Below are 13,953 nucleotides of genomic sequence, written 5' to 3' on the forward strand. Positions count from 1 at the left end.
TGAAAACTATTTATTCCCTTTCCACTTTCTCTCTTTTCTTATACTTTTTTATACTAGTTCTTGAATATGATAAGAAAAACTTATTACTAGCTATGCCCCGTGTTTTTACCTGCGTTAATTTGAAGAAAAAACTTATTAAAATATTAAGATAAAATAAACGATAATAATATATAAAATGTACCATATAATCTAAAGCCTCCTTCGGTGAATGTACTATACAAAATAAAACAAAAAGTTATGTGGTGTCATGGGACACCAGATAGGAACGAAATTCCTTCGGATAGTGTAGAAGCAACAGAATTTGAAAAAAAAAAAAACGTTAAATTTTATATAATATATTTTCTACTTCTTGATTTTTTTTTTTTTTTTTTTTTTTAATTATCAATTCAATGGTACAAAAAAAATCAAAACTAGCTAACATTAACATTAATAACTTTAAACTATAATTAACACTTAAATGGAAAACATGTGCCATGTGTGTTTAGTTGTTCACTATTTATTTTGTTTGCATATCGGGTAGTTCTGAGAATTGGCCAACATATATTTTTCAAACTCCTAAGTTACATGGGGGGGGGGGGGGTATTAAGGGGGTTAATAATATATATCGCAAAACAACGTTTGCTAGGCTAGTATTAGTACAGATTAAAATGTTTCCCATAATAACTCTTTGTTATTCCTGCTGTGTTGCCAGTATGATGTCATGATTTCACTCGCACAAAATACATAAAGTTTATGAAGGAAAATTTTGCATTTTATCGTTTCATAATGGATTAGTTTTTGATTTCTAAAACTTTAATTTTATTTAGAGCGTTAATTAGCAGTAGTAACGTACCTTTACGTATTACTGAGTTAGGGGAAGTACCTCGACCTTACAGAAGGTCACATCTAAATAGTAACATTTTCAAGCAGTGCTGTATTCCTGTGGTAAGTAAGGTGACCAGAGCTCCTGGGGTCGTGAACTGAGGTTAGAGTTGGCAACGCGCTTCCAATTTTTCTGGTATTGCAAGCGTCTATGAGCTACGGTAATCGCTTACCATCATGAGTGCCGTAAGTTTGTTTGCCGTCTTAGTTGTATAAAAAAATAGTAAGTTACTATGGACTAAATGACCCAAGAACGCGTAGTTCTAGTGATATAGTTAGTTCTTAAAAGATTCTCTTTCAATGAAACAAGGTAAATAAATGTATCTTGATGATTTGAATACGTTTATTTTTGATACATATACAGACAGGTTTTTTTTTTTCTCTTTTTTTTTCATTAATATTTTAATACATCTAGGTATTCTTATTTAATTATTTATTTTCGTTCGGTACAATAAGGAGTACATAATATTTAAGGACATAAAAGTATAATAACGATTACATACATTTCTTACAAATGATATTGTAAATAAATTCGCTTAAGTTTTTTGATTAGGAGTTAGTTTAATTAGTTACTTATGTACTAATAGTGTATAAGATTAAAACTGTTGGGGAGGGACACGTTGCAAGACACATTATTATCTTATACAATTTTAAAAGCCAGGATTATAGAAGATATAAAGATAGCTCCACAATGTTAATGATTTAATGAGCTTGGAAACTTGATTTCGTCTTCAAAAGTACGAAGAGCTTCTAACCTTAAACATTGATTTTCCTCTCTATCAACATTGATACTATATACTGTTGAGTAGCATGTAATTCAAATATCGTAAGAGCCCTGTAAACGACCAACCTTCTCGATAAGTTACAAACTGTTGTCCAGATAGAACTTTTCATCAAAATTATCAAATCATAAGTCTGAGTAATAGTTATTTGTTATTTAACTCCTTTTTTAACCATTCTATAATATTATCACAATTCAAATCTTCAATGATAGTCGAAACTCCATTTTTTTATATATATCAAATACGTGGATCGTTTACAGAACGCTTAAGCAAACACCTATATTTAACATTTAGTTACATTCAAAAGTAGACGCATAAATATTTGGCAGACACATTTTTTTTTTTTTTCGTTTTTTGCAGCAAATCTCTTAATCCGTTGCACGTACTGTTGGATTTTCATGAATATAATACTCAAACTCCCATACGAACTCGTCAGACTGAAAGCATATTATTTAATTAATATCTTGGTAATAGTGCGAACAGAAAATAAGTAGTCAAAAAAGCCCATACTCCTGTCAAGTACGATCCATACTTATATAGTTCTAAGTCAATGACTGGCCTCGGGTCATCGAGTAAATTAGGGTTATTCTGGACCTAAAAAAAAATCAAAATTATTGCAAAAATGTCAAATTATTACATTAAGACATGAATACGTACAATTTTATCCAAAACCGCAATCAACTCCTGTAACTCCTCGTCATCAATCGGATTCTCGTCAAAATCACCAATTGTCACTGGTATCGGAGACGAAGGTGGGGTCCCTGTACAAGTTATTATTAATTAAAAGTATTGTAAGTTAATTTATTATATTATTACTTTTAATGATATACGTACAATCATATTCCTCATCCGAATCATCTTCCGATTCTGTGTCCGAGTTTTGTGAATCGTCTGAAAAATCCCTCTCTGTGTCCATGTAAAAAAAATTAATGTTATTAATAGTACAAAAGAATATAAAGCAATAGATGTTTTTGTATTAGCTTACCTAAAAAGTATTTGACATAGTTTGTCGCATCCTCTAGTTCCTTGGCTGTTATCTGCAAAATGTATTTTTAAATATATTTATCAACATATTCAAGACAAACATAACTCAAGACAAAAAGGACATCTTATTATATTTGATTTTTTTTGTGTTTCCCTAGTGCTAGTTCGGGACAGGAAAACATAGGAAATTTAACAAAAATATAAAATAAGAGAAAACGAAAAAGGATTGACATATATATTGGTTGTCAAATATTTTTAAAAATAACCTCATCGCCATCGTCGCCCTCGATATTCTGTATTACAGGAATGTATAGTCCTGCTAATTCCCGTGATAGACTTCCCGGTTCATCTGCTATAATAATTTTATAACTTTGCTGGTTTATGAGTTGCATAATTGCTGGTTTAGTTGGCCTCGTGTATTTTACCTAAAAATATTTAAGGTATAGCAATATTCATTTGCAAATTAGTTTTTCTAAAATAATTGTGCTACGCAAACTATCGCCGGTGATTATAAATATACATAATCAATAAATAAAATCCCGTTAATAACCCGTTAATCAATAATAACCTCTTTATTTACCTATCAATCCTTAACAACCGCTCAGGTGTAGTAGTTGCGTGTGCCGCCTAAGCATCGGTGGTCTTCGGAAATTTGGATTTCTATGCTTGTATCCCTCCCCACTGTGCCTCGGAGAGCACGTTAAGCTGTCGATCCTAGTTGTTATTGTATACACCTGATAGCAGTCGGTACTCATAGTAGGGAGTGTATCCTCCAAGCTGCAGTAAAGCAGTGTGGTGAGTTAAGCTCTAATCGTTCTCCTACACAAAGAAAGAAGCCTATGCCCGAAATTAAGACGTTACAGGCTTAATTGAAATAAATAAAGAGGGTTATTAAAAAGGCCTGGACACAACTCCATTATATACATGTGGGTGGCAAAACATATGGTAGCTAGGATAAATATTATATTTTATATATTTATATTTTGCTTCTATCGATAGCATATTTTAAGTTGATATTGTGTCATATAAAGTATGCCCACGCTTAGTATTTTTGAAACGAACATCTTTATTCAAATTAATATAACAAAAACATTACTTACTGTTAAAAACAGCGGTTGCTAGACGCTCACGTTACTAAACGTAAAATTTCAATTGCAGATATTTAAATTCAGAATTATTCTATAGTCACTTGATAGTAAAATAATAAATATTTTCAAAGATTATAAAATACACGTTATGTTAATGTCGATGCAGAAAGTCAATTGCCTAGATTTTCTCCGGGCGTAGCTAGATTCAGACAGATGCGCATGTCTAGCCCGGCTTGAAACTGGAATGAGTGGGAGATGAAATTGATTTATTTGCGAAAACAGGTAAGGGAGATGATTTAAAAATAAACATGACCTGATGAAGTTGCGTCTACTTGGAAATCCTGGGATCAAGCAGTATGAGATCAATCATTTAAATGGGTCATTTGGAGGTACGTTTGGTACTAAAAAACGTATTTCATAAAATTATAAAGATAAAACACCCACACAGTAAAAACCCATAAAATTCCCTCGTTTCACTAAAATATCTCAAATATTATCTATCACTATTGTAAATTTCTCAAAGATACATATTGGCGTATGGTAAAAATTATTTAATTTATTTGTATTATGTACAAAACTAAGACGATTTCAATACAATTTTGGAAATTAAAATTATATACGATTCAGCCTGTATCGCCCCATTGTTGGACATATGCCTCCTTCTCCGTACTGGAGAAGGTGTGGCTTAATCCACCACGCAGCTCCACTCGGGTTGGCGGGTAGTATTAAAATATGACTTCCTTTTTGTTACTATGCTTTTATTAGTATTCCTTACCTTTACTTTATTTTTATTTGTTGATTTATCACATAGATGTGTATATAAATATTTACATTAAAATATTTATATTTTCTTAGGCATAATTATAATACTCGTAGCTTCTAATTCCGAAAAATTTTGCAGGAGTAATACTTGTCAAGGCTAAAAACCCTTAAAAAGAGTGTCTTATGCGTTATAACTTTAAAAAAATCTTATAAGTTTGCGCATTTTTTATAAAATAACAGCCAATTCATACAATGATATCGATATATGTAAAATATAATGGAACATTTTCTTTAATAGACCTGAAAGAGTGGATTTCGCCTACTTTATTTTGTTGTTATTTTGCATTATTAAGTAACTTATGATCAAATAAGAATTTTTTTCATCCTGACTTTTTATTCATACACATTAAATGGTCCGCTTATTCGTGTAGTGAAATAATGTTCTACAATTTATAACAACCCCAAGAATCTTTTTTTTCTCATGATGTATAACATAATTAATTTCCCTTATTGACCAATAATGTGGATTTAATGAGTTGATTGTAACAATTTTATAACATATATTTTTACGGAATGCAATCAAGTAACTTATTGATTAAAAATTAATGTTATGTTTTTATAGTAGTGATCCAGAGTGTCTCTGACACTCCTACTTCACCAAATCTTAATTATAGTGTGTTTATGTGAGAATATGATTTGAATATTTTTCCTTACAGGCAATATTTTGAAAGTTAATTCAAGGAATTATGTGGGTAAAGTAAAGTGAATAAGGGCTAACAATTAAACTATATTTACTATCGTAACCCTCAGACATTTTAAAATAAATGTACACGAAAACACAACAATATTTTCAAATGAAAAATGTACAAGACTTGATGTGAATGAGTTTTCCTGGTAAGCTAGAGGTGTGCAGCAAAATAGGTATATATGAAGGTAATAATAGATATAAGTAGTCTGGCCATAAATACTGTTGCATAAAAACTTTTCTTTTTTTTTTTCAAATTTTAATTATTTTGAAATTGGAACACGTATATTATTTTAAAATCTTATTTCGATTTTGCGCCATTTCACATATTTTTTCGTGTTCATTATCAAATTACAATATGGAATGGGGTGTTAAAGAAAATAGGATTGCAGTGATCGCCTTACACACAGTGGGTATGGAGCCGTCGATCATATTCCAGACACTTCAAAAGCTTGGTATCAGCCGTACGTTCGGATATCGTACTATCCACAGATACAGCAACACTTCGTCTGTCGAAGACCAGAAAAGATCGGGGCGGCCGCGTGTCGTTAGAACTACAAAGGCTGTTAATGTTGTTAAAGCCAGAATTCGTCGAAACCCCATAGCTCAGTGCTTATCGCCGATATACAGGACATGCCCTAAATCAATCTTTACAATTAAAGAGAGTGGCACGATCAAAACGCCTTCTGTCGCGATACGCAGGTGAAAGGCACAGAAATATCCTCTTTACCGATGAAAAAATGTTCACGATTGAACAACAGTACAATAAGCAAAATTATAAAGTGTACGCTCACAGTTCTAAAGAAGCTACTCAAGTTGTCGGAAAGGTACAACGTGGTCATCATCCTGCGTAAGTGATGGTGGTGGGGCGTGTCTTATCAAGGAGTCACAAAACTACATTTTTGTGAAAAAGGAGTGAAAATTTCAGCCAAAGTGTATCAAGATACAGTCTTAGATCATGTTGTGAAACCTCTCAGCAATACACTCTTTAAAAATATACCGTGGACTTTCCAGCAGGACTCTGCACCTGGTCACAAGGCACGAACTATCCAAGCCTGGCTTGAAACCAACGTTCCGGACTTTATAAGAGTTGAAGAATGGCTCTCATCTAGCCCAGACCTCAACCCTTTAGACTTCAAATTACGGTCAGTTTTAGAGGACGTGGCCGGCTCTAAACGACACGACGACATTGAGTTTCTTAAAAAATCTTTGGAGCAAGCAGTGGCGAAATTTCCCTTGGAAACAGTGCGTAAATCCATAGATTGCCAAACAGATTAAAGGTCTGTATAAAAGCTAAAGGTAGCCATTTCGAATAGAATATTTTTTATATTTTGCTGAGACATTAATAAATATGTAGCTATAAATTTTAATAATATTACATTACTTCATTTAAAAAAATGCATTTTCATTTATAACAGAACTTATTGGCTGGACTAGGTGCATTATTAAAATAATGTTCAACAAATCAGTATTACCATAACGTTGCATGTTGGTTAAAAATATGTTGCTATGGACCGTAGGCTCCTAAAGTATATGCTCTACCAGTGTGCAGTTTAACAACGTCATGACACATAGTTTTATATATTCCTTATTTCTTGGTCGAATTAAGTTATATAGATTTTTAATTTGATTGCACGTATCCTTGCAATCGGTGTTGCTATGGTCCGATTTACTTACTCCTAAAATTTCTTAAGGTTTCATAGGTAACAGCTGCGTATCGAAACTGCGATCATTTGCACCCGGCAATTTTTTTTATAAAAAACCTTTGGTCTTTTCCTAATACTTACGATTTTTGCGTCGAAACAATTTTCGGGGGTGACTTTTGTTGAAATTGCCTTACCACAATACAATAATACATCACATGTAACAACAAACATGAATATAGGTGTATTTTTCTTGCTCATGATAATTTTCAGTCTCGCTTTTTGAGGTCATGGAACTTTATACTTAAAATTCTCAAGAGTTTCTGCCAATTAGCACTTTTATTAGCAAATCAAGAGACTTATTGGATAATCAATTCAAATGAAAAAAGTGTCAAGTTCAATCGTACGATATTTATATTACTATACTCGTGGGGTTGAAATAAAACAATTTTAACACGACATCGATTCTATTTATTAAGGTACAAAATTAAATGTAGATTCAACTCAATTTTGACAATGGATTATTTAAAAAAATACAACATAAGTTGAATCTTAAATCTAATTTAAAAAAACTAAGTAGTAAATATCTTAAACTATAACAAAGTAGCAGTATCAACTGTAAATAAAGTTATTTATCAGAAGCAATTAACTAACATTAAACAAGAACTAACTAACATCCTAAACATTAACTTTAACCTTTTGTCTAATGAAGTGAAACTTCGACTTCCTACCCAAACAACTACACCTACAATCTAACATCAAGATGAGACATAATAATAATCATTTAAAAGTATATCTTCACAGATGATTACAACATGACGACGATTGTCATAAAGAAGTATTTGACAAATATTATTGACGTTAATCGTAGGGGGTGTCTTAATTTCTTTAGTCATATCATAATCATATTTGAAGTTCAATGCGTGCAAAGCGTGGACAACAAGCTGAGCGCATAAAGCTGGAACTGCCTACTGAAATTGTACTATAAGCCGACGTTAAAAATACATGTACCATTAAAACATCAAGATATTCAAAGAAGAATAACTAGATATAGAAAATAGATTCGCGAATTAATAAAAATCCAAACTATCTATAATATTAAGGGAAGGAAATTATTATTATCTATAATATTAAGGAAAAAGACAATGCGATAAACTCGGAAATCAAATGAGAATCAGGCGTAAATTGATTAGAAGACTAGATCTCTTAAATCGACAAGATGATTCCAGCATCTTATCCCAACATCTCTATTAAACCAAATCGGGCGCATGAACATAACTCAAACAAGTTTGTTCTTCATCTACCTATGCCGCTTGAAAAACAAGAACTTGTTTTTTTTTTTTTAAGTTATGTCCACAGGCTTAAAGTGCCCACCCATGCTTTTGTTATTCCGATTTTTAGTTTTATTACTGATCGTTTACTTGTTACACTACTGCTGCTTACATTAAGAGAACTAATTATTCTGTCTTAGTATCCCAACAAGAACTTAACGCTAAAATGTTAATAAGTTGAATTCCCAAAACTAATTCTACTTTAAACCTAGATGTACAGAAAAACAATTGAAAAGCGAGTAGGAAAACTGGCTCTCCCTTTACTCTGTTACAAGGTGTTAAATTCATCTTTTAAGGAACAGGTCTAACCAGGAGGGTGGTACTAAGCCAGGCGGGTCCGAACGGACCCTTCCACCTAAAACACATTTTCATATAATCTACGCCGCACCAACCAAAAAGACTCTCTGTTTACTATCCCATTATTAACCATAATCCCAAAAATTATACTTAAATGTATACTATAAAATATAAACTAGGAAAACTAGAAAAAACTATAAATTATGATGATATTAAAAATTATGTTTGCGCATTTTTATAGTTACATATAAATTTTAATCAGGTTTAATATCTCCTTTAAATACAAAATAATAAACACTAAAACAAACAAAACTCAGCTCAAGCTTTTTGTTACACACATGTATATATATATATATACATATATTACTTATATATATATAAGTAACGTAAAAATTAAAATTTTACATATGCACGGGTGTCGTTTTATATTAACAAGAAAAATTAATATCTATGCCTGGTTAACACTATAATATTCGTATATTAAGTGCAATTTATTTTCGAAAATCATTATATATGACTAAAACTACTTAAAATATTTTGCCCTGCGTAACAATTTATTACATTCTAATGCGACAGAAACCTCCTAATGCGTCTGTTTACCCAAAAACCTTCAGTTTGAAATATATGGAAGATAGCTATCTTCTACTCTTGCTTTATTTTATATTCAAGAGCGAGAATGCTTAAACGCTTATATTGATGCTGTAATTTTAGAATGTAAAAGAAATTTTGGTTTTTGTCGTGCGAATGTGCGCTTAGTTTAGCATATATAGCTTGTGCGTCCATGTATTGTAACTACGATAGTTTTAAATGTAGAGAAAGATCACGTTAATAACCATTCTCTTATAAAACAATAATTACAACTACAGTATGACCATCAAAGATATAATATTTGTATTTATATTTTATCTAAAAAAATAAACATTTATCCCCTCAATAAATAACGATAAATAATCTTATGAACAAAATGACAAAAAAAATCTACATCAGTTAGATTACTAATTTAGCACATTTTTTAATATTATAATCATGAAGAGAACTTGATGTAAATATACAAAATATGTGACAATGTTTGAAATAAAGGCAAAAATATTATATTCCTACAAATTACAATAATTCCTTCAAACCAAGGGGATAATTTAAATTTGAAATGTATTATATTAGAAATATAATATATTAGAGTAACTAAAATTATGAATATGAAATCAAATTTTGTTAGTGAATAAAAATAATTATCAGCCAAATCATATTCCACGTCTATTTGTCATTAGAACTTGATTTAAAAGAAAAAAGATTATTTAAAATTACAACAAGAACACTATTCATACTGTAGATGTATTTGGCTTGTATCACTTTACAATACTGAAGCAATATTTAAATTAAACTGATTTTTTTACACAATATTTTAATTAATGCCAACTGAATTCGAATATTTATAAAAATAAGCTTTAAAAGAAATTAAATTAATTTAAAACTTGAAATCGAAATAACTCGAATAATGAACTCGAAACCAAGTGTCTATAAACGGACTTGAATTAAGGACAAAAAAAATCTCCTTTCTTATCACTTACTTTTAAAGCTTTTTACTTATAATGAACTCGAAACCAAGTGTCTATAAACGGACTTGAATTAAGGACAAAAAAAATCTCCTTTCTTATCACTTACTTTTAAAGCTTTTTACTTTAAACATACCTACATCATACGATGTAGGTATGTTTAAAGATCAGGTAGAAAAAACAGTGAATAAAAATAATACTAAATCAAAATAATTTTGCTTGAATAGGTCATCTGAAAGAGTCTAGAATGATCTTTACTACTTACTCCATCTAATGCAAAATTTAACTTACTATTTGCATACTATTTGCATTCTCATCCGAACTTCAGTTGTTAGAGTTCAGTTCAGAAAACCTATTGTAGTTTTTTTAGCTTTTAAATCAAGATTTTTTATACCCGTTTAAATAAGTATATAAAAAATGCCAAATTTTGCGATGTAATGCCAAATTAACTTTACGCGACTGCTATTTATATTCGTGTAATGGCATATATACTAGATCCCTTTCTTCTTTTATAATACCAAGCTACTAGGTACCTATGCTTAAAAAAGCAAATTAATTAGGAAGTCTAAAATATCTCTCGAAGCGACCTGTGTACTCTCAATGTTATCAATACTTTATTACAATAGTGGAAATATTATATTGTAATTAAGTTTTGATTTCACATGGTCCCTTAAAAAAATATTTTAATGTTAAGCATTAAATACCCATTTTTTAAGTTATTGTCAGTCTGTTCGTACGTTTGCCTCACCTTGCAAAATTTGTATAACAATACAAATAAATTTAAAAATAAGTGTCGAGAAACTTTGAAAGATTAAATTATGATATTTAATAAATGAAGCATAAAATTTCTAACTTTTTAACGATGTAAAAAAATCATGGTAAAAATCTGATAAGTCATGGTTGTTCTTATTTATATTTAAAGAAATATCTTTAACTGATTTTTTTTATATAAATTATATTGACGCGTTTTTTATTGCGAAAATAGTATAAAACAAAACAGATCGTAATATATTTTTTTTTAGAAAAAAACTATACAAAAATTAACACTCTCGCAAGTGCGAGTTACTTAAATTATACATTTATTAAAATTTTCGTTTTATTAGTCCTAACTTGTAAAAATAGTTTTGAAAATTTACTAAAAAAATGCCTTCACATTAGCGCCCTGACGTCTAAAAGTACTTTCTAATTTAATAACTTACATGTATATAGAAAATAATTTAAAAGTTACAAAATATATGTATTCAAATATGTATATAAAAACAAAATGTGTTAGAATCTTTGATTTTGAATGCTTAAGGTGTGGGAGCCGAGTCTATTTCTCCCGACCCGAAAGATTCCTCACTTAGAAAATCATCGGTTTCCCATGACCAATCTTGTACCTGTAAAAATAAACAAACATCAATCAATGTGTTTACTGAATTAATATTAAAAGATTGAATATTTTATTTTCTACTAAGACAAACGTTGCTTACCTCGGCCAATACTGTTTCATACTTAAACAGATCAAGATCCAAAAAATCGACAACGCGAGTTGCATCACAGCTTAAGTTGGATTGTGATCGTATCTGTAAAAAACATCAGAAATAAACAACAAACTAAGAATATTATATAACAACTAAATAAATATACTTATTTAAATAATATTTTTACATACCATATTATCTAAAACATTGACCAGATCATGAATGTCCTCTGCGAAGGGATCGTCTTGGGAATCTGTACTTATTTGTGATGGTGCCGGAGACCCTGTAAATTATAAATATTTCATGAAGTTATGGTAATTTACGTTATTTAAAATTCAAGTATTAAACACATACACGCGTCTTCATCGTCGTCATCTTCTTTATCTGACTCAGCTGGTACTTGAAGCAAATGCTCTACTTCCGACCACTCCCTGCCTGCACAACCAATTTTAAATGTCACTTTGGTAATCAGAGATGATAATGCTTTAAAAAAAGAATATAAATAGTGCTCACCGTGGTAGGACTTTAAAGAACTGAAAGTTTCCTCTTCAGTGTCAGGTCTTCTATCATTCGTATTATTTTGTGTCGAGTCCTAAAAATATTTTTACATGATATATAAGACAAGCATATTTAATAAGATGCGCATGCGCATATGTGCACTTATAATCAACAATAATTATATATACCTATATATATATACACACATACACACGCATAATCACACACACACACACACACAAACACGCACACACTCAAACACACACACACGCACACACATAAACACACAAACACGCACACACACAAACACACACACGCACGCACATACACAGACCGACACACACGCATGCGTATACAACTTCTCTTTTATACAATATCTCTCTAAAAATGGAATCTCAGTTCTAGTCAATAGTGGTATGTCTACGTAACTAAACTGTAGTGTAAACTCTTCTTTCGTACTCCCAAACTTACAATTTAGATCTACATTTCTCATTTGTATATATCTACTACTATGCCTAGTGCCCTAGTAGCCCTTAAACCTATTAATTATTAACTTTATATATACCATTTCACCACTCGCGTTGTGTTCAGTCATGGGACTCTGATTCGTAACCCGCCTTGCGCAGTCTGGTTTAAGCTCCTCAATACCAGCCATCGAATTGTTTTGATGATTTATCAATTGCATTTTTTTGTGTTATCCTTGCCACTGAAATATTATGTAACTCATAAATTTTAATATCAAGAACACTTAATTTTAAATGTCTAAGCGCATAGCTATCAATAGACGCGTAGCAACCTAAGCAACAAGCGTTATACGAGTACAATGTGACATTTTAACTGCGCAGTCACCCCTGAGACGGGAGCGTACTGGATAAATCAATAATCATAACAACAAACAAAACGCTTTTATTATGAAAGTAACGCATAAAACACATGTTTATAACTGTTGTTAAATACATTGAAAATATGAAATACAAATCCACGAAAATATTGAATTCGCCAAAAGCGCAACTATTATCAATACTAAGAAAAAAAATTTATAATTCGCACTTTACATTAAATAAACAGTACAAAAATTTCAACCCTCACTACTAACTAACCTTACAATTATTTTGGCATTGATAACAAAGTATATAAATATAATATAAATATAAATATCTACACAATACAGACACGGTCGTATGTTCCTAAAGTAAGCAACTTAATGCTTGTGTTATAGATAACAGCCGACTGGTATAGCTACATTTTTTTTCGATAAATAAACTTATGAATAATATATATATATATTACACCCAGACTCAGGGTAGGAATCGAACCCACAAGCCCCGGAGGGTCACTACAAACTGCGCCAACGGGCTATTCAAGTGTGTGACAAAGTGAAATACTTACAATTTTTATTGCTCACAACACATTTAAATTTTATATCACTCTTAAAACTTCTGCTGAGTACACAGAAATATTAAAAATATAAATACGAATTTTATGCACTTTACAAAAAATTTAGATCGGAATATACGTCATCATAGTGTTAATGGGGAAGGTAGAATGCCTAGATTTTCCGGGCGTTGGTACATCTAGGTGCGCATGTCTGACCTGAGCCCCAAACAAGCAATCGATCAATACTGAAATCAAGAATCGTCTCCACCTAAAAGTTAAGGTAATATGTAGGGCACACGAGAAATATTTCAGAAATATACATTTTAAAAATATGAAAAAGTATGAAAATATATTAAAATAAATTTATTATAGATACATTGAAGTAAGTTAATGTTTACTCAATCTAAACGCTCGAATTTCTCTCATTGACATGGAAATCTTGAATGGAATTTCACCCGGAAGACACTTATAGACTTTTAACGTATTTAATTTGACACAAATGTAGTTGGCTTTTTTAAAGATTTTTGTAAAATCGGGGCATAAGGTTTAAGCAAATTTAATTTAACGCT

The 13,953-nt window shown here is 30.9% G+C and overlaps 1 protein-coding gene and 1 long non-coding RNA gene across 2 annotated transcripts; both read right to left on the reverse strand.

Annotated features, from left to right (window-relative positions):
• Nucleotides 1-1,186: 1,186 nt before the first annotated feature.
• Nucleotides 1,187-3,888, reverse strand: LOC123668603. The gene is made up of 7 exons (XM_045602327.1): nt 3,728-3,888; nt 2,894-3,052; nt 2,629-2,680; nt 2,478-2,549; nt 2,301-2,404; nt 2,154-2,237; nt 1,187-2,080 (listed from the first exon to the last, which is right to left on the reverse strand). Exons 2-7 carry the CDS (start codon nt 3,017-3,019, stop codon nt 2,012-2,014), a joined length of 507 nt encoding a protein of 168 aa, XP_045458283.1. The 5' UTR covers nt 3,020-3,052; nt 3,728-3,888; the 3' UTR covers nt 1,187-2,011.
• Nucleotides 3,889-12,068: 8,180 nt separating this feature from the next.
• LOC123669024 lies at nt 12,069-13,551 on the reverse strand. Its single transcript, XR_006745670.1, has 3 exons — nt 13,397-13,551; nt 12,573-12,713; nt 12,069-12,101 (listed from the first exon to the last, which is right to left on the reverse strand). It is a non-coding gene; the product is annotated as an uncharacterized LOC123669024 (long non-coding RNA).
• Nucleotides 13,552-13,953: the final 402 nt, after the last annotated feature.

This window comes from Melitaea cinxia, chromosome Z, assembly GCF_905220565.1.
Source record: "Melitaea cinxia chromosome Z, ilMelCinx1.1, whole genome shotgun sequence".
Taxonomy (NCBI): Eukaryota; Metazoa; Arthropoda; class Insecta; order Lepidoptera; family Nymphalidae; genus Melitaea; species Melitaea cinxia.